This window comes from Hyperolius riggenbachi, chromosome 7 (genome assembly GCF_040937935.1).
Source record: "Hyperolius riggenbachi isolate aHypRig1 chromosome 7, aHypRig1.pri, whole genome shotgun sequence".
Classification (NCBI taxonomy): Eukaryota; Metazoa; Chordata; class Amphibia; order Anura; family Hyperoliidae; genus Hyperolius; species Hyperolius riggenbachi.
Genome location: NC_090652.1, coordinates 276,674,842 through 276,696,519, shown reverse-complemented (window position 1 = coordinate 276,696,519; position 21,678 = coordinate 276,674,842). Strand labels below are relative to the sequence as shown.

Genomic DNA, 21,678 nt, shown 5'->3' with positions numbered 1-21,678 from the left:
AGACCAGTTATATAAACAGGTGTCTCAAAGTCCTCCTGGATGTATAAGGTTTCAAGTTTGTATAGCATGCAACTTACATCGCTAATGTCATCAGTAACTTTGCGATGGTAGATGATATCCAGGGCATCTTTCACTGTGTGATATTTGCCCTTGGCTTTCTCAAAGGTTTCTTTGTAGCGCAGCTGTAAAGAAGGAAAAAAAAGAGGTGGTATGAATTCTAGATGAGAAGTGCTTAATGTACATACCATAGATTTATAGCTGTGTAGAGACAAGAATAGCCACTCAACTTCACACGGAATGTAATTATATTGCAGCCCTTTCTGTAATAGCTCAATGGCTCAGACTAATCCTGGCACGCCATTGATGGATCAAGTGCACCGGGGGTTAGGGAGTTGGTGTTCTAGAACAGTGTTTCTCAACATTTTATTAGTATGGACCCCTTTTAAAACCCTGTACTCGCCAAGTACCCCCTAGCATAGTAAACATTATCGCAAGTACCCCTTGACAAATGTATGTATGTATCATATTACATGATAATTGGTTCTAAACAATTTCCAAGCATTTCCTATTGCTTTTAGTTAACTAATTTGGTGTTGTTTAAATGGGATTTATTATTTTCTAAAACTCTAAATTTGTTATTCTTGGTTAAGTATAGCAAGTCTGAGTACCCCCTGGAACCATCAGAAGTACCCCCTGGGGTACGCGTACCGCACGTTGAGAACCTAGGTTCTAGAAAATGGGAGACAGTGGGGTGGCTTTCCTTCCATGGCCAGTGACTGCTGTTTTTGAGCTGCAGAGGGCCACTTAGACCAAAGCCCAGATGGACAATCTCAAAGTTCTGATGGGCAGTTGCTTCTGGGGAAACACTAGCGCCATTCTGATTTGTGAACAGTGCTCGTGGCTAGATGTCTATTGAGAACCTGTGGTTGGCAGACACCAGGGATTACTGGGTGTACGAGAGGAATCAGCACATGAGACTTGGGTGCAGGATACAGCCTGTATGGCTTATCCTGCTCCTGCACAAATTCCCATCAATGTTAAATACTATTCCCCCTCTAGGCCACCATGGATGTTGATGAATGGAGGCCGAATTATAGTGTTTTATAAGTAACTTCAGCTCCATCTTCTGACAGCGCTGAAGTTACTCACTGCTGCACTCAAGTCTCCTGCGCTGGAATGAAAGTGTTCGTTACTGGTACTGTTTGCATCTATATCCAGGCGGAATCCATTATGTTATCAGCTAAACTAAGCCCTGTCACTTTCTACTGAGATCTGCTCTGGGGATAAAGTTCTGTAAGTAATAAAGAATGACCACAAGGAAACAGTTTGCCTGACTGTACAGTTGGGATCATCATTTGTGGGATCTACAAGGAAAGTAGAGTTCACTACAGTGTACAATGAGAAATACTAATTCATATTGTTACTGTCTAAATACAAGGATGCCCCAATAACGAGGGTATCCGTTTTGTATAGAGATGTTGTGCGTATGTTCTACAAGCAAAGTAGGCATTGCATGTATAATGCGTGTTACACTAATTGTGTAATGAGAATTACGAACGTTATGCAAACCCGGTTAACTTTACGTGCAATGTGTGTACACATGAAGCTGTCAAAATAAAGGGTAAACTCCAAAATATGAATTTTGATTGTATAGGTCACTTTGTTAATATTACTCCCAGTTCTTAGGTTACACTTTTTATGCATCACTTAAGCTGAAGGATGGTAGACCTACATGCCTACATTGTACAGAGACGTTTGGTTGTTCCAATCATAGGCAACCAAATTGTGATTTGTTGACTATCCACAAGGTTCGAGGAATCTGGCTGCTTCAAACTTTAGACATTTCTTGATGGACTCATAGTATGACCCGACTGGTACACATTCTATTTAAGCACAGAGAATACATATTTAACAGGGGATCAACCCCACTTCTACAACTTTGGTTTGACCTGCTAATATACATTGACACAACACTAATTACCAGTACTTACATCGCTAGCATTGTAGTAGGCCTTCTTGGCTCTCAGAAGGAGAGGAGTATCAGGAATGGCGGTATACTTGTGCTTCAGCTTCTCATATTGAGATTTGTACTTTCTCTGTAAAAGACACAAAAAGAGGTGAGCAAATAAACATGATTCAATTATTTTAGAGGTAGGGTAAATCCAGTGCATCCGTCTGTGTGTTTTTATTGAATTTTAGTATAAGTACAAGAGCAGTACAGAAAAACATAAATAAAAATAAACAACAAAAAAATTCCATCAAAGAAGTACAATTATGTAGGCCCATTATATAAAATGAATTTTCATTGCATTAAAACAAGGTGGTGATAATCTTGCCATCAAATTCTCACAGCTTATATTTGTAACAGTAGGATATTCATAAAGGTCACCCACCACGTTACGTGATTATTATTCCCCATATCTTTAAACCCATTGTAGCTCTTGAACCTCAACATTAATGTCAAGATTGGGAATTGTGGTTTCTGAGGCATTAACCCACCTATGCCAAATTTTATCAAATTTTTTAAATTGTTTTCATGACTGGTATGTGATTTTGTATAGTGGGAGTGCTAGGTTTACTAGTTTTTTCCATTCTCTTGTAGAGGGGACCAGTGGCAGCTTCCATTTTAAGGTAATGGCTTTCCTGGCATAGTATAGTAGAATTCTAATTAGAATTGATTGATTCCGTCTGTGTGTTCTTGTTGTATGGAAGCTTTAAAGTGCTATAAAACCCTGACATAATATTAAAAAAAAACATGTTTTACTACTTTATATATGCCATACGGTTATCATATTTGCTTTTGTGCATAAGTATTATAATTCATTTAGAAATTATACGTTCCCAAAGTACACTTTTTTTGCTCTGAAAGCTGACTTTGCATTTTGTTCATAACTGCTTTATTCATCTTCTAACATAAGCAGAAATGCTTTCAGATGCTTTCTGATTGTCTCACTGTCTTCAGGAGAGTTTGCAGTGTCAGAGAAGGGTTTGTTTACATTTCTCACTTGATACAATTAAACACAAGGTAACATTATCCCGTGATTCCTCCCAAGGCCATGTGTTTCTCAATGCTTGGATTCTTAAAACCCCAACGGTTTAAGAATTAAAAACAGACCTGAACTTGTAACAAAATAGTAGAGGCTGCAATATGGTAACATTGTGTAAAAGGCTCAATCACTGAAACCCTTAATTACCTTCTATTCCAAGCACAGCTGCAAGTCCATAATGCCTTGTTTTAGTCCACAGATGCAAGAGCGTAACTACAAATCACAGCCCCCCCCCCCCCCCCCCGAAAAACTTAGATGGGGCACCCTTAATGTAACAACCCTTTCCCTTGCCTCCTTTGGTGACCCTCACAACATGGGAGTTCAGCATACAAGGGCCATAAAACAAGTGTGGCCATCGGAAACTTCACTCTTATAACATGTGCAGCCACAAAAACACCTGATCTGGAGTATCAGAGAAAGGGAGGGTTAGTAGTTGGGCCACCACACCTCTGGGCACCCCTTCAGGGGCTGCTCCCCCCTAGTTACACCCCTGTACAGATGCCAGTAGCAGCCTTGCTCTTAAAGTTCAAAAATGTGTTTAAGACAACAAGGAAATTGATGAGAGTTTTGCACAGAAAATTTGGACAGAAAGTGATGTGTACAGTTGATAGCCTGTAAGACATCATCCAGGCCTGGAATCCTTACCTCACTGACCAGGTCCTTGACATGTTTAGCAAGCTTGATTTCTGGTGTCTGTCCATCAGCGTGGTGATGAGGTCTCTCTTTAGAAGCCACCTCTGTGTACAAGTACTGGAGAGAAAAACAATGCGACAATGATAAGCAAATCATTTTATTAGCAGGCCACTATATTCTAATACAATTATAAGTTGGATACAGAAGCCAATCCCATTATGTTGTAAATACTATTCATGGACAATTTTCAAAGATAGACAAACAAAGCATCTGCCTAGGACACCACCTGTTGATAGGGTGTCAGTGAACCAAGGACAGTCGGACATATACACAGCTGCTGGTTACAAGATGGAAGTAATGGGATGGAGCTGTGGTTGTATGTATGGATCCAATTAGTCACAAGGTATTCTCTAATACCTAGCCAGCCGTGAAATGTGTTAATACCTAAATTGTAACCCCTGATTATTATAACAATGGCATGGTGTGGCATGGCATGGTCTGTCTACGTAGTAATTAAGACAGTAATTGTTTTTGGACTTGCTTTTTGCCATTTGTGCCAACACTTTTGAAAATCCCAGGACAATATTCAGCCAAGAAGAAGAAACGTACAATGTAATGATTTCCAACAACATGTTGTAGCATATCTTTTTTTTAACCATGTACTATATCCTTGTGTATAAGTCGACTCCAATATTTGACCCTTTTAAGCTGGATTTTTTATTGACTCAAGTATAAGTCTACCCAGCAAAGTTAATGGCTTTACTCGGGGACCAGGAGGGGTAAATTATTGCACTGTATACAGTATTGCAGCCATTAACTGCAGCCAATAACTCCTCCAGGCCCCCAAGTGCAGAAATTATTCACTCCTCTTCCTGCAGTCCAGTATTTCCCCCCATGACCCCTTCCTTGTTAATTGCTGTGGTCAGGACTTTCAGACCTGTGTTTTCTTGGCATTTCCTTTATCAAGAAAGTGCCACTTACCACTGCGTGTATAAGTTGACCCCTATACTTTTATTTAGTGAGTCAGACCTAAATTTATGGACTTATAGTCGAGTTTATATGGTAGCTTTAGTTATCAATGTTTAAAAGAGACAAGATGGATTACTCTAAAGTATCACTGTACTACCCTAATAGTATTGGTTGTAGACAGTGGGTGTCTCTTGTAACTTGGGCACAAAAACAGCTAAAAAATGGCCCTGTGTTCCTTTGCCATGAATGGATCCTCCATTGTTTCCTATAAAGAATACATTGTGATATCTCCTATATATAAAGACTAGATCATAAATCTCACCTTGCTCTGGATTTGTTGACCTGTCTTGGCTCTGATAAAGTCGGGAGTGTCCAGCACTGTAGTGTAGATTGTCTTCTGCTTATTGCCCTCAGCTCTGTACACAAACTAAACACAAAAAATAGTATAAAGTTACCACTAGAATGAGAGAGTCTATACCTGTAATAGATAGATACTAATTATTTGTATAGCATTGCCATAACAAATATATATAAATATTTATGAAGATGTGCCCCTTACCTGGCTGAGATGGGTCTTCAGTTCTTGGACGGTCCTGTATTCTGGGGTGTCCAGCACTATGCTGTACTTGTCCAGCATCTTCTTGGCAGGGTTGGTGTACTGGTAGTGAGACTAGAATGACAGCATGGCAAATAAAGCATTACAATTGGTATACTTCATCAGGTTTGAGGCCTGCAGACCTCAAGCCAAAGGGGAGACACTGGTCCTAGCATGCCTTGCCAAGCAGGAGCTGATAAAGCATACCAGCCTTGGTGGATTCCCAATGGTTTAAAGGGTTGAAGGTTCATGAAATGTATTTTGCATCTACCATAACTATTATAGGTTTTACTTACCCAGAGCTTACGGAGGTCACGGGCCCGCACCATGTCTGGAGTATCATACAAGAAACAGCCAAGACCTCTCAGCCACTGCAAGTCCTCCTTGTACTTGTTCTAAAAGAAGTGTTAAGAAATTGTTTTATGTTAATAATACCACGTTTTAAGCATATACAAAACTATTCTATCGAAAATTAAGTTAATACAAATATGAAACAGAAAAGGTCAACTAAAAATGGTCTGTCATGTTTAAAACAGGTTTTTGGTCAGTCGTTGTGAGGCTTATTCTGATAAAATTCTGAATTCTTTGGATGAGGGTATTAATCCCTAGGATCAAGGATAGACAAGCTTTAAAGAGATGTAGTCGCAAATAAGCATTTCCAATCATCTGAATTTACACAGTATAGATAGATAAAATCAGCACACTACAATAGCTATCTTCCACATTTATTGTTTATGGGCCAGAGTGGTCAATATTGTAGTGTCCATGACCTTAACGAAGATGTCGGAATACATGGCACCCACACTGTCAGAAAATAGAACTTTGAAGATTACGTTGGTGGTGTGCTGTATGTAATCAGTAGTGGATGGCAAAACTATAGTCATCAGGCACATTGTCCATCAGAGCACAATGTTAGGACATTTTTAACACATTTAATTTTAAGAACATTAACTCTTTACTAATTATACATAAATATATATAAATATAATCTTGCACTTAAAAGAATATGCTACAGCAGAACTATAAAAATAAATGAGTGAAAAATTAAGCCTTGTTTGTCCACTGTCTGTCCTGTGGCTACAACAGTTTAGAATTATAGTCACTTTTTATTTCTCCATTTCAGAATCGTGACCTGTACAACATCTGTCACAGAGTTCACACATCACTTCATATTCACTTACATCACTGGTTATCTCTCCTACGTAACGGCAGTGCATGGTCTGCGGGGTGTACGGCATGGAGATCAGGTGACCTCTAAGTTTGAAGTAGTCCGTTTTGTACGCCAGCTGAAAAGCAAAGTAAGAGTGTGAGAATATATTGTGCTTATTCTGCTCTGCATAAGCCACGAACGTTAATGATACCTACGTCACTAACGGCCTCCTGTGTAGCTTTGACTTGACGGATCTCTGGAGTATCTGGAGTGGTGTGGATCTTGTCTTTCTGCTTGTGATAGAACTGGCGATACAACCTCTGCAACACACAAAAATGCATATGATCATTGCTTTTACTGTCATAACGGCAACTAAAATTCTTGTATATGCCTGCCAGTGCTTCTTTTTAATGGAAAACACTTTAAAATAATCTACAGATTTTCTCAAAAATACACATTTTTCCAAAAGGTGTGATTTTGTTTTTGAAAGTTTTTTTCTTCATGTATGTTAGGAACACTCTCTGATTAGAAGTGGACACATTTACCCAACTGTGTGGGCTTCTGTCCAAGAGCTGCTATAATAGAAGGGGTCTGCAATCAGTAGGATCTGACATATTACTGGGTAAATGAAAAAAACGTTCCTCAAGTTGTTGCAATTACTGAGCCAAAGCTTGGGTAAAAAAAAATATCTAAAGAGAGTAAAGCGTCAGGATCCTACTAAGGCTTCCCTCAACGTTCTGTGGTCTCCCCTCACCGAGCACGGAACCCCGGGAGTTTGCCGGCAACGGATAGTCGCCAGTCTTAGCAGGGCTGCAAGCTTCCTCTGGCATCAGTATGGCTGTGCTTGTCACAGAAGAGGAGCGCTGCCCTGAAGTGTAGGGGGTCTGCGCTTTGCAGTGTGAGAACAGAGGACACTGAGGAGAGTCTCAAAAGGATCCTGAGGCTTCCCTCTCTTTAGATAAGTATCACTTTCTAAACCTGAGATTCGGCTCGGGTTCCTTTTTAAGTGGAATTTCACTTCTGTTAAATATTTTCCATAAACATACAAAATTGCTTCACAACCCATTTTTGAAAATGAAAGCTACAAAAAAATGAAGCTGAGACTGGAAGATCCCATAAATTTCATGATGGTCCATTTCACCAGGGCTGGAAAAACATGGGGTCTTTTAGTTTCCAATTCTGCTCTAACCAAATGTTTATGAGATGGAGCTGCTGCAGGAGTTGTAATATTACACAGCCCTCATATTTATCAATAAATGTGCTTCAGCCAGCACTGTGCCCATGAGCAGTATGCAAGAAGTGGGATTCTCGTGCAGCCTATCGTAACCCAGAAATTATTCGACCTCCTCTCAGCAACAAGAAATATTTTCATAGCAGGGCCTGCCCCCTTTTTTCTGGGGCTGTTAGTCTGAAATTGAAAATAGTCTGAAAAATTAACTGTAAATGCGTCAGACTGCTTAGTATGAAGACAGTTAGGACGTTATCAGTCTAATACAGTTTGAAAGACACAATATTTTTTGGTGGGGAAAACACAGTATTCTTATTCAATGTCTAATTTAATCAAACTTTTAGTTTTTAAGTAAAAATGTACTAATGTAAAAAAAATGAGAGAATACAGACAAAAAAATACAGGCAAAATATAATCTAGAGCGTGAAATTAGGATTACCTCATTAACAATATTGTTGACTTTTTTGAAGTTGACGAAGCTGACATTATCGTGAGGCAGAGTGTAGGCTTTAGCCTTCAGGTGTTCATACACCTCTTTGTATTTCAACTGTTTGGGTTAAGAAAAAAAATGCTATAAGTTCACCATGTGAGCTAGACAGATGTTAGCACAGTAATACTTATGGACAAAGTACAATGTTTGGATTTGCAGAAATGTTTAGTCCAGCCCAAGACTAGACAATGGAGGTCTTCTACTCACATCACTACCGATGGCCTGAGCTTTCTTGGCTTGTAGAAGGGATGGGGTGTCATTTGGAAGACTGTAACCTTTAGGTAGAGATTTGATGGTGGCATCACGATACAGAGACTGGAGGAGAAGAAAATGAAAGCAAGTTAGCAGTTACAGTTTTGAATTTCATCTACACAGTTCCATATATCTCAAAATGTTTTGTGTTAGTATCCACTGCATCTACTGGCGCATATATTTAAATTGGGGGCAAGAACTTTTCTATCTTCATCTCAGTAAATGCAACATGTTACCTAAGTTACTGTATACATGTGATGGGTGCTATATTATTCTTATTATTATTTAGTGTTTCTATAGCGCCGACATCTTCCGCAGCGCTGTACAGAGTATATAGTCTAGTCACTAACTGCCCCTCAGAGGAGCTCACAATCTAGTCCCTACTATAGTCATATGTCTATGTATGTATCGTGTAGTGTATATATTGTAGTCTAGGGCCTATTTTAGGGGAAGCCAATTAACTTATCTGTATGTCTTTAGGATGTGGAAGGAAACCAGAGTGCCCGGAGGAAACCCACGCAGACGTGGGGAGAACATACAAACTCCTTGCAGATGTTGACCTGGCTGGGATTCGAACCAGGGACCCAGGGCTGCAAGGCGAGAGCGCTAACCACTACGCCACCGTGCTGCTGCTATATCAACATTATAAAAAATTGAATGACTTTCCTACCCCCATCTCTAGGGCAATCTCTCGACAGCCTAAGCTTTCAGTGCATTCTACAAGCACTCCAAGTTATAGGTCTGGTAAAGTCCAATATAGGTAAGCACACCAGAATCTTCACTTTGACGTTTTATTCAATGGATTCAAAGTCAATAAATAAACATATCTTCCAACTGTCCCTCTTTTGGAGGGACAGTCCCTCTTTGGGAACCCAATCCCTCTGTCCCTCTTTCTAGTGTATGTGTCCCTGTTTCAGGACTGGTGTACAGATCTGTGTAAATATATGTATTTTTCTACTGAAAAAAATGTGTCTTACTGACTATAAACTTTATTCCCCTCCTTTAAATTGATATATTTCTTAATTTCAAATGTCAATATGAAGGAAAATGAACCGGAATAGAAAAGACCTGTGTGGTTTGAATTATAAAACAATATCATTTTTCTTCAAAAACTTTTTATGGTACGCATGAATAGGGGTGTGCCGGGGCGTGATTAGGCTTATGGCACAGGTGTGGCTTAAGTGTCCCTCTTTCTCATCCCAAAAAGTTGAGAGGTGCATAAAGCTGACAATTGCTTTGGGACCATGGGTGGGGAGGAGATTCAGAACAGACATGCAAATCGAATACCATACAAGTCAATGGCAATGAAAATGTTTGCATTCCAAATGCAAAAACTTGCATATGAATGTAAATTTAATTACATACAAATTAATGTAAATTAACTTCATGATTATGCATGGAAAAATCGGAATGTAAAAATTTGCATCAAAAACGCCAACGAAAAAAGAAGAATTGGATGCAAAAAAATGCAAAAAGCAGAATCGCAAATATGAAAAATCGTCCCAAAATTTGTCCAAAAATAGCAGAGATATGTGTGCAGGCGCCTGTATTTATGGGAAATACTCACATCACTGCGTATCTTGTTAGCATTGGAGGCTCTGTCCAGTTCCATTGTGTGGTTGCTTGAAGTAACTTTTCCTCTGATGTTCGTCTGATAATCAGATTTATAAACAACCTAATAAAAAAGAAGACATGGTCAGTGAAAAAGCAATATCGCTAACATGTCAGGGTGACATATTGGTGGGTATCTGAATAATGTCACTGAATTTGGACAGCAAAAATAAGAATCCACCTCTATCCTGTCTTTGTGATTAGTCAGCACCCAACATACTGTGTAAAACAAGTAACAATATAATAAATACTAATTAAAAACATTGAAAGTGCAGCATTATAAATATTATGTTTTAATAAATGTGTTCACATACATATACAATTTACATTTGTCCCAGAGTACAATACATTGTAAATGACGTGTTTCCTATGTGGCTGTCACTTACAGTAAGTAGTATTAATCTGACAGCTCTGGACCTCTTACTGACAGGATTTGGCCTGTCCCAACTTCCTCATGGGGGACTCTCAGGATTTCCTTTATTTTCAAAAGCACTCCGTAGATGGCAGTGGTACAGTCCAGCTGCCAGATAGTGTGCCCCATAGAGACAGGCTGGCATCTTTGTATAGGTTCTTTTTTAGGGTGCTTTTGAAAAAATAAAGGACACTTTGAGAATCCCCCAGGAAGAGTTAGGGTTAGGGTCCAACACTTGTCTATAGGAATTTTATGGCTGTTAGTTTAAGAATATATATACTATAAGTGACAAGTACATAGGAAAAAGTAATTTATAGTACATTTTTTCTAGTACAAACTAGTACACATTTACATCTTATACTGTATGTATGTGTGCACATGTATTTTAAATATTATAGTTTTATTCATGATACTGGTCCTTCAATTACAATGGGCATGGAGAGGGGTGATAACTTCTTTTAATTATTAATTAGAAAGCTTTCTATCATCCCCCTGAATAATTACAGCCCTTAGGCAAAGCCTCCACCTCTAAATTTGAGGTAAAAACTGGATAGCATAAGTGATCCAGCAAACATCCAATATCTAGAAGAATCTGATGGTAGTAACAGCATTATTAGTTAAACTGCAGTATAGTAAATCAACCACAAGATGTCACTGTAAAATGTAAAGTGATGCAATGATCTCTATGGTATTGCGATTTCCTGTATTCATTCTGTGTTCCTCTCTGTTCTAAGTAAGCTGCATTTCCTGATGGTGGTGTATGATATAATCTCTTCAAGTTTTCTTCAGTAAAGAGTACTAACTTGTTATACTGGGTGCCTATCTGAGTGTACAAAACACTCTGCTCCATCATAGTCTGCTTTTAATTGCTAAAGTCATGCAGACCTCATATAGTGAGGATTGCTAAAAGGGTAGGGGAATTTTAGTTTGAGCTTTTGCAGTCACATCTTATAGGCTTGGTTCACACAGATGCTTGTCATGCATCCAACGACATCTCTGTCAAATGCGTTTCTGGAAGCCTGCAGATAAGTTTTTGACAGCTTTTGGCAGGTTTTATGGGTGATCTACATTTTTTCACCCCCACAGGGGGACACGGAGGCACGGTGGTAAATGATCCCATCAGCAACCTGCTGCTTCTAGGGTCAGCTCAAACAAAAGGAAAAATCGGTATAAAAATATGGCGTTTTTGCAAGCAATGGTAAACGCCTGCACTGCCCATTCATTTGAATGGGAGTGCTTAGACAACGATCGTAGTTGGCCTTGGTTTTCTGCCCAGCAAGCTCTCCATGTGAACCAGGCCTAATAAATCTGAGACAGTCTGCATTTTTATATGAAAAAAAGAAAATCTTACTGTGGGTACTGCACATGGCTGCAGATGCAGTTACTTATTCCTTAACCTTTCCGTGAACCCAACTGTGTTCTGATATCACCATGGTGGAGATTGTGAATATTTGCCGCCTTTTAGCAGACACTCTTCCAAAAATCTGGTATAGGTCTGATAGTTAACTTATGCTCTCACTGTTCTATAATCTCAGCAAATCAACTCCTTTGTCTCCACCAAACATCTGCAAAATCATCACAGCAAACACACAAACCGTGTTCATGCTTTGAGTGATCAGTACTCACATCGCTGCTCTGTTTACCGCTGGTGACGGCCTGGACGTAGACTGGGGTGTCCACAACAGAGGTGTAAGTCTTCTTCAACTCCTCAGCTTTGGCTTTGTATTTGTACTGGAAAAAAAATACCGTACAATTATTACAATTGCACTATATTTTATTGTTGTAGTATACTGTATTGTATTTTATTGCATTAGTACCGTATATATTTTTTCTGCAACCCAGAGAGTCTTTGTCCTACAGTTCTGCAATGCCAAATGTTAGTGTCCCATAATTTGTGGACATTAAGACTAATTTCTCTATAGTTTATGGATACCAAAGGTTAGCGGCTAGTGTTCTATCGTTCTGGGACCATAACTGTCAGTGTCCCATAATTCTGGGGCCTCACGCCTCCTTGACATACATCACAGTTCTGGGCCCCAGGTGTCAATGCCCTCTTTTAACTGCAACCCCAAGTGTCAGAGTCCTTTGGTCCTGGAACCTAAAATTCTAGGGTACTGGACAGCAGTGTGCTATAGCTCTGGAACCCCATGTATCAGGGACCTATACTTCTGGAACCCCAAATGACTGTGCACTTTAATCCCAGGGGCTAAAGTAGCAGGGGCTTAAGAGGCTAACCTAAAATTGTAGGGAACTAGGTAGCAGTGTCCTACAGCATGGGAACCCCAACTATCGGTGTCCTCTTATAATTCTATAAGCCCAAGTGGCAGTATCCTGTAGTTAAGGGATCACCCTGAAGCATATACCATAGTTTTGGAAGCCCAAGTGTCGGTATCTTTTCTGACACTCCAAGTGTCAGTGCCCTATATAAAAATACTCTTTACTGTTCTTTAGCCTTTCTGTTTTAGTTTATTTATTATTCTATTGTCAAATTTAACTCAATTATCAGTATGATCAAACAAATTCCTTATATCGTAACTGGTATTGGTGTTCCAATTCAACATCCAGACATGTGGACTGGTTCAGGGGAAGCCCACTTATTTTCAGTTCACGTTGCCACGTTACCTACTTATCTGGGTACTGAAGTAGGGTGACGGGCAAATTTGAATTTCAATACCCCGAATTTGAACACCCAACACTAATCCTAATGCACGGATTTTAGGATTAATGTCTGAACCGGATATTTCCTACGTGAACATCGAATAAAAAGTTTTTTGCACTTACATCACTGCGCAGGTCATAAGCATGCTTGGCATGTAGAATCTCTGGTGTGTCCCAAACAAAGCAGCCCACTCCTTTCAGCCAGTTCAGGTCATCCTTATACACAATCTAAAGACACAAAACAGAACATACATTGTTTTAGAATTGACAACCATAATATAATTTATCATTTTTATGAAGTAAAGATCTGCTACTCACATCACTCAGCTGATCGTTGACCTTGCGGGCATGGACGTAGAGCTGAAGGTCAGGCAGGCAGATCCATTCATGGAGATATTTGCGGTACTCGATTTCACTGACTTTATGCTGTGTGTCCTTAGCGGCCACAATCTCTAACATGTCAGGGGCGATGTGAATCTTAGCTTTGTTTTTCTCATAGGTTTCTCGGTACAAACGCTGTTAAAACATAGATGTATAAATAGAAATGTTTTTTCCAATAAGATTATCAATTGCATAGGCTTACCTTAGCTCTGCCAACTTCAGTTGTTTTTTTTTTTTTTGGGGGGGGGGGGGTTTCTAGGTTTGTACATTACTTTATGTTTGACAGAATGCTGCAGAAAGACACCATGTCGTGGGTGAAGAACAATTGGAAACTCTGTCCAAGAGGACTCGCTGTGAGAGAGTCACAAAAAGATGTAATATGATGGAGACTATTGCAACTTGCCAGTGTATGCCTATAACCAAGACCCAAGTTTTAGGTATATTTATACTTTAAACCAGGTAATTGAGCTGAGAAGAATGTTTGTGACAGACGAGACCACTCCCACAGAAATTGATGGATAGAATGAAGAGATTGACATATCTTCAGTTTTGTGCCTCTTTTAACTCAACCCAACCTCTCCTTTGGGGACTATAGAAGATGTGTAGAGAAACAGACACAATTATTCCAATTTGCAGCTTGGTTTGACATCATCATGCCTTTCAGACTGTAAGGGGTGGGGCACAGACTAAAACCTCTAAATAGACTACTGACTACTATAGTGGAAGTCTGTAGTTCAAGAGGAAGCTAACTCTGGCTAATGGGCGCCTACACTAGACAAGAACAACATGTGTGATTGGATTGAATACTAATCAATTAACACTTTAAAACTCACATCCAAAGGAAGTTTTCCAACTCTTAGACATCTTGCTGTGTTTGGATCATCCTGAACTCCTTTTGGCAAAGTGTAAAGTGCTTTAAACTTCTCATATTCCTCCCGATACTTCAGCTGAAAAGAAATAATAAACATTCAGTCATCCATCAGTGAAAGATATTTGACAATTTATATTAAACTACCAGCAGGCTTATGCCCGTTGGGCATTGCGCAGGTTGTAGGACCAACAGTGCAGAGGTAGTTGATTAGATCTACAAAAACAGTAATTACTGGCAAATGCTTGTGGTTTCCTGCAAAAATTGTGCTGTACTTGTAGTACTGTTATACTGTGGGTTTGAGGGCTTTTGTAATGTTGTTTCTGCTGTCTATGTCCCCATTGTTGAGATTTGCCATCATATTGTCCTAAGGACTTCCATGACTTTAGGTGCCAGAAATGGGAAGTGGCAGAAAGCAATGAGAAGCTTGACAGTCTAAGTCTTCAACACTCTACCAAAATGCTTTATAACTTGGTGTCTCTAACACTTCAAGAAAGACACATCCCCTACCCAACCATTTTCCACACCATCAAAAACTAAAGTTTAGCAGTAGTTGGGCTATCAAAATAAATAATTGGCTATATACTTACCGCACTGGCAATGTGCTTATTCTGCTTGGCAAATGCCAACGCCACTGTGTCAGCGGGAAGCTGGTAGCTGGTGGCTTTGATAGTATCCCAGGCATGTTTGTACAAGTTCTGAAAAATAAAGTTTTATTTGTTATAATAAAACTGTCAAGGACACTGCGCAACCATTTGAAGCCTCAGCCATTCCATCAGTACATACGTGGCTGAAAAGATCCTTCAGGTTCTGAGTACGGTTGTAGTCTACTGTCTCCAGAACGGTAGTGTACTTTTCTTTGTTCTTCTGGTAATCCTCTTTGTATTTTCGCTAAATAAGGAAAGAGAACAAATTGCATAACTGTAAAATACACCTAATTTCAAGCCTTGCCATGTTCATTTATAGCGTACTTACGTCACTGGCATTAATGGCACTTTGGACAGCTGTGACGTATACAGGAGTGTCTGTAACCACACTGAATTTACTGAAATTGTCCTTGCTGGCCTTCTGGTATTTAATCTGCAACACAAAGAAAAAAAGAGTTATAATATAGAGCATGAGCGTGGTAATTACATCTATGTATAAAACGTGCATACTATAATAGACTCATTAAACACTAGCCTAATGCAGAGGCAGGTAATTTTAGTGTGCGCTGTTCCCCGCGCTGTGCCTGACCTGGACGCCACCATGGACATAATGCCATTATGTTTATTGCAACGCAGCAGTGCAATTCAGGTGGCAGCAATCGCCGGACCCCAAATGACTTCTACCTTCGAGTAACTACAACTTGGAGGGGGAATAGTAATTAACGCCGCTTCTAATTTGTGTGGCAGCAGGGGTGAGCCGTCACTCCGCTCACCCTGCGCCAAAGTGACCAGGTGGCAAAAATCTATGCATGCGCCTAAAGCACCCGTTTATGAACGTAGATGAAAATAATCAATTTTTTTATCTTCTTGTTTTACAGAATTTACAAGTGGAAATTGTGTAGTGTTTCTTACCACATTAATTTAGGGGGATTCAGAGTTCATTATTCTGTTCATAAAAGGTTACAATTTTGCTTTGAATTTTTTTTACATAGAATTTTCACATTCATATCTCTCGAGCATACTCAGTTTGTTGTCAATGTGAAAATTAGAGCGATGAATGATTCCTGAGCATGCTCAAGGGACATAAATGCGAAAACCTGAAGTGGAAATGTAAAAAATCTAAGTAAAATTGTTTCAGAATTTACAAGTCGGAATTCTGTGAATTACAGATTTTTATTTTCAACTTGAAATTACAAATTTTCAATGCAAAAGCAAAACCCACAACATAGATTTAACCTAAGCCTCCTGAATTCTAAAACAAATTTAACAGATGTGAATCTTACCACTAAACTTACCCCTTGGAATTTGAAAATTAACCTATTCCATCTAAATTTGTAACATTATTAGGTTACTCAACAGTAACCCAATCCACCTGGACACTAATCTATCCCACCTGCACCTTAATAGTAGCTAGCCCTAATATTAACTGACCTAACTGAGGTATAACCTTTCTAATCTAAACGTAAACATTAACCCAAGCCTTAACTCTCACCTTGTGCATCATAGCCTAACCCAACCCGGCTGAACTTTAAACTCTGCAAAGGATAACAATTAACCCTGACCATTACCCTTAACATCCTTCCTCTACCTCATGTTATCTGTTGCCACTAATAACACATTTTCAAATATAATCTGTCAGTTATTTGGGAAGATATTAAGGAACCGGTGACAACTACAGGCAGCTCTCCCCTCTATTGAGATGTACAACACCTGTATCAGAACATCAAAAAAACAGTAATTAGTATAAACAATACCCAGCATTTGTGCTCAAAATAATAGTGTCCAGTACCTGGGTGTTGAGCTTTTCTGAAAGTTGGAACTATTATGTATCCAATACTCATTATAATTAGATATTAGGCTAAACTTACGTTATATCAGATCATCATTTAATAATGGTTAAATTACCACAATACAGAGGGAGTAGGATGATAACACCAGAGGATGTCACCTTATTGAGACCATTTCCTAAAACACCTTGCAAAACTTTTAGCACATAAGCAAATTATTGAGTTAAAATATAACCGCTGATGTCATTAGACAAACATTTCCTTTAACTCACTTGACTCTGGAGGTTGTACGACTTCTTGGCTAATAAGATTTCTGGTGTGTCCCAAACATAACAGCCAATGCCCTTCAGCCAGGTAAGATCATCCTTGTAAAGAACCTATACAGACAGAAAAAAGGATTTTTTTATTATAATACTTTATTAGATAGTTTATGTTTTTTAAATATAGTACAGTATTGTTTCTATGTTTTTAGGCAATAGTTGAAGGTATAAGAAATGAATGGTCCAAAATGACTCTTCAATCATTGTGGGATCCTGATACTTACATCACTCAAGATCTCATGGGCCTTCCTGGCATGAATGACACCTTGTCTGTCTGGCAGACATGTCCATTCGTGGAGATAGCGGCGATATTCAATGTCACTGAGGATTTGCTGGCACCTCTTGGCAACGACGTTGTTGATCATGTCACTTGGAATATTAATCTTTGTCTTGTTGTCTTCATAATTCTTTTTGTAAGGTAACTAGAAAAAGGAAAATCAGAGCAAGAGACTCTAAATTGACAGGCTACAAGGAATGATATCCATCCATAAATTAGTTGCACATAATTCCAGGCATTTTCCCAAACTTCCAACTTGCCAGTTAGCCACAAACTAATTGGCTGAAGCCAAATCGTAAGTTGCAATATTGCTTAAAATATATTGCTTGCTCTAAATAAGTAACGATGAAGACAAATGGTGGCAATCATGTTTGTGTCTTCAAGATGTAGATAATGTTGCATGCCTTACTGTAAGTACTTTCTTTCATTTATCCTAAATTCTAGGTAAAATGACTTTCACCTGAAATATTTTCATAAAAATTAAATTATCAATTAGGATATGTGTCTGTCACAGATGATAATGAACCAATTATTATTATAATTATCATCATCATCATCTGGTTGAACTTGATGGATGAATGTCTTATTTTCAACCAAACTATTTTAACTAAATTCTTACAACGCTTAGAATGAATGCATAGCACCGATTCAGCACCGATTCAGTCTCTATTTTGCACAAGTGACACAATTTACACAAAACGAGTATATATGTAATCGCCGCCAGGATACAACCAGTATATGGCTTATCCTGCTGCTGCACAAGTCTTGGCGACGTTAATTACTATTCCCCCTCTAGGTCCACGTGGATGGTAGGGAATGATATAATTCAGCTTCCAACTATTGCTGAAGGCCGAATTATAGTGTTTTAAAATGTAACTTCTGCTCTGTCTTCCAACGACGCCAAAGTTGCTCAGTGTGCTCCCAAGTCTCCTGCACTGTGATTACAGCACCCGCTAAAAAACACACTGGGCCTTATTCAATTCACTTTTTTTCCTAAGTTTTCTTGAGGAGAAAAATATGTCATCTTTTGTTTAAAATAATTTTTGGGCATTCTCCAATTGAAAAAGTACCAGAAACTAGGTGAAAATGTTATTGATAAGGTGTGAAAATATCACTTAGGAGAAAACTTAGTAGAAAAAGAAAAATTGACTATGGCCCCGGAGTGTTATTGTGGATTCACTTTTCAGGGAGCACTGAAAGTGTTAATCCTCAGTTTAACTGTATGAGAAGACAGCTATGGGACAACTCCTGCAGCCTATTCATAGCTACTGATAAGAATTAATTAGGCACTTTGATCTGGCTAAATAAAAACACAGAAGACATAGCAGTGAATTTCTTCAGCAACTATATGCAGAATAATGACTTTTCATTATGGGCTGTGCAAGAATTCGGTTCCACTTCATTATGTGCTGTGCGAGAGTTTGGTTTCAATTTAGGGTATTTCACGTGTCAACATCTCACAGTGGTGACATTCTGAAGATGAAAACCGATAACGCACCCAAATAATGTATATAATTTCAGTAAGTTATAGCATGAATATATAGAATGTGGAATTTGGACATTGACCTGATATTGAAGGCAAGCTTGATGATAACATTCCTTAACATGTGGGAAAAGGGGGGTGCCTCATTTTGGTAGCTATTAAACTTTTGGTGGCTATTAAAAAATAGAGCAAATAAGTGCAGAAACACTTATAAACAGTACAGTGGTCTAGCAATATCTTCAACGACCACCTATTCTTCCATTTGTATCTGTGTCCACAACTTTAATCCTTGAATATTTATGCCCCATATTTCACATTCTTTTTAAGCCCCATCCATGGTTAAGGGACATCTTTTGGATTATGCCCCCTTTGTAGCTCATGCCCCCTTGTACCTCTTGTGTCTCCGTGTCCTCCTCTGTCCCCCATGTGTCCTCCTCTATGCCTCTTTGTGTCCTCCTGTGTCCTCTGTTTGTCCCCCTGTGTCCTCCTCTGCATGGGCACAGTACAGCAGTGCTGGGCCGAAATTACGCATTAGCGTAATTACGCATCGTAATTCACTACAAATGCACCGTAAGCGTTACGTGTAAGGTTACGGTATTACGCGTAATTAATTACGCGTAGACCGTAGGGTTACTTTTACGCGTAACAAATTACGCGTAAGACAGTAAACTCCCATTGAAATTACACAGTCTGCCGTAATCGCGTAATATTACGCTCCCGTATAATATAAAAAAGCCGCCGACTTTAAGGGTTAATAGCAAAGCCCCCTTAAGTGCTAAGAGCCTCAAATTTGGAGAATATATTAAGGAGATCAGAAGGAATAAGAGTAAAAAAATTTTTTTCAAAAAGACCTTATAGTTTTTGAGAAAATCGATGTTAAAGTTTCAAAGGAAAAATATATACATTTAAAAACCTGCCGACTTTAACGGTTAATAGCAAAGCCTGCTTAAAATTTAGGAACACCAAATTCACAGGGTATATTAAGGGGATCAGTGGGAATAAGAGGAAAATTTTTTTTTTCAAAAAGACCTTATAGTTTTTGAGAAAATCGATTTTTAAGTTTCAAGGGCGAAAATGTCTTTTAAATGCGGAAAATGTCAGGTTTTTTTGCACAGGTAACAATAGTGTTTTATTTTCATAGATTCCCCCAAGTGGGAAGAGTTTTACTTACTTCATTCTGAGTGTGGGAAATATAAAAAAAAAACAACGTGGGGTCCCCCCTCCCAGACCTCTTTAACCCCTTGTCCCCCATGCAGACTGGGATAGCCAGAATGCGGAGCACCGGCCGCGTGGGGCTCCGCACCCTGACTATACCAGCCCGCATGGTCCATGGATTGAGGGGTCTCGGAAGGGGAGGGGCAGCCAAGCTTTCCCCTCCCCCTCCGAGCCCTTGTCCAATCCAAGGACAAGGGGCTCTTCTCCACCTCCGATGGGCGGTGGAGGTGGAGGCCGCGATTTCCTGGGGAGGGGTTCATGGTGGCATCTGGGAGTCCCCTTTAAAAAGGGGTCCCCCAGATGCCCACCCCCCTCCCAGGAGAAATGAGTATAGAGGTACTTGTACCCCTTACCCATTTCCTTTAAGAGTTAAAAGTAAATAAACACACAAACACATAGAAAAAGTATTTTAATTGAACAAAAAACATAACCACGAAAAAAGTCCTTTAATATTCTTAATTAACCATTAATACTTACCTGTCCCTTTAAAAGCCAGTTCCCACGCAATATCCTCGGAAATATACTAATCAGTTACAATGTAACACAGTTATTACAATGTAACAACTTTGTTACATTGTAACTACGCCGCACCCGACGTCACTCGCCGCCGCCGCCGCCGCGTCTGTGCTGCAGGACCCGACAGAGCTCTGAGCTATAGCTCAGAGCTCTCTAAGCATCTTTGTATTTGGGCTCCAAGGAGCCCTATTGGTCCTTAGCAGACCAATGGGGTTCCTTCTGATTTGAAGTAACCCCATTGGTCTGCTAAGGACCAATGGGGCTCCTTGGAGCCCAAATACAAAGATGCTTTCGAGAGCTCTGAGCTAATATAGCTCAGAGCTCTGTCGGGTGAAGGGACGCTAAGTCCCCGCAGCTCCCGCTGCCCTCCCCGCCTCTCCCACATGTCACCTATATACATGCTGGCACCCATGGGTGCCAGCATGTATATGAGTGACAGGTGTGGGCGGAGTGGACGGCGGGAGCCGGCGGGGACTAGCGTGTATGCGGCGGCCGGCGGGTGAGCGGCGAGTGACGTCGGGTGCGGTGGTGTTACAAAGTAACAAAGTTGTTACATTGTAATAACTTTGTTACATTGTAACTGATTAGTATATTTCCGAGGATATTGCGTGGGAACTGGCTTTTAAAGGGACAGGTAAGTATTAATGGTTAATTAAGAATATTAAAGGACTTTTTTCGTGGTTATGTTTTTTGTTCAATTAAAATACTTTTTCTATGTGTTTGTGTGTTTATTTACTTTTAACTCTTAAAGGAAATGGGTAAGGGGTACAAGTACCTCTATACACATTTCTCCTGGGAGGGGGGTGGGCATCTGGGGGACCCCTTTTTAAAGGGGACTCCCAGATGCCACCATGAACCCCTCCCCAGGAAATCGCGGCCTCCACCTCCACCGCCCATCGGAGGTGGAGAAGAGCCCCTTGTCCTTGGATTGGACAAGGGCTCGGAGGGGGAGGGGAAAGCTTGGCTGCCCCTCCCCTTCCGAGACCCCCCAATCCATGGACCATGCGGGCTGGTATAGTCAGGGTGCGGAGCCCCACGCGGCCGGTGCTCCGCATTCTGGCTATCCCAGTCTGCATGGGGGACAAGGGGTTAAAGAGGTCTGGGAGGGGGGACCCCACGTCGTTTTTTTTTTATATTTC

General features: G+C 39.9%; 1 protein-coding gene across 16 annotated transcripts in view; it reads right to left on the bottom strand.

Annotated features, from left to right (window-relative positions):
• The window catches only part of NEB (nebulin), a 321,375-nt gene that overhangs the window by 92,568 nt on the left and 207,129 nt on the right, over positions 1-21,678 (bottom strand). For all 16 annotated transcript variants that reach the window (XM_068245793.1, XM_068245797.1, XM_068245803.1 and 13 more), the window contains 20 exons: positions 17,273-17,470; positions 17,001-17,105; positions 15,270-15,374; positions 15,081-15,185; positions 14,885-14,992; positions 14,260-14,373; positions 13,364-13,561; positions 13,169-13,273; positions 12,014-12,118; positions 9,932-10,039; positions 8,320-8,427; positions 8,062-8,169; positions 6,610-6,714; positions 6,426-6,530; positions 5,541-5,639; positions 5,209-5,319; positions 4,972-5,076; positions 3,693-3,797; positions 1,992-2,096; positions 78-182 (listed from right to left, as the gene is read on the bottom strand). In XM_068245793.1, the coding sequence (XP_068101894.1) occupies positions 78-182; positions 1,992-2,096; positions 3,693-3,797; positions 4,972-5,076; positions 5,209-5,319; positions 5,541-5,639; positions 6,426-6,530; positions 6,610-6,714; positions 8,062-8,169; positions 8,320-8,427; positions 9,932-10,039; positions 12,014-12,118; positions 13,169-13,273; positions 13,364-13,561; positions 14,260-14,373; positions 14,885-14,992; positions 15,081-15,185; positions 15,270-15,374; positions 17,001-17,105; positions 17,273-17,470 (2,307 nt within the window). The remainder of the gene's footprint in view (positions 1-77; positions 183-1,991; positions 2,097-3,692; positions 3,798-4,971; positions 5,077-5,208; positions 5,320-5,540; positions 5,640-6,425; positions 6,531-6,609; positions 6,715-8,061; positions 8,170-8,319; positions 8,428-9,931; positions 10,040-12,013; positions 12,119-13,168; positions 13,274-13,363; positions 13,562-14,259; positions 14,374-14,884; positions 14,993-15,080; positions 15,186-15,269; positions 15,375-17,000; positions 17,106-17,272; positions 17,471-21,678) is intronic.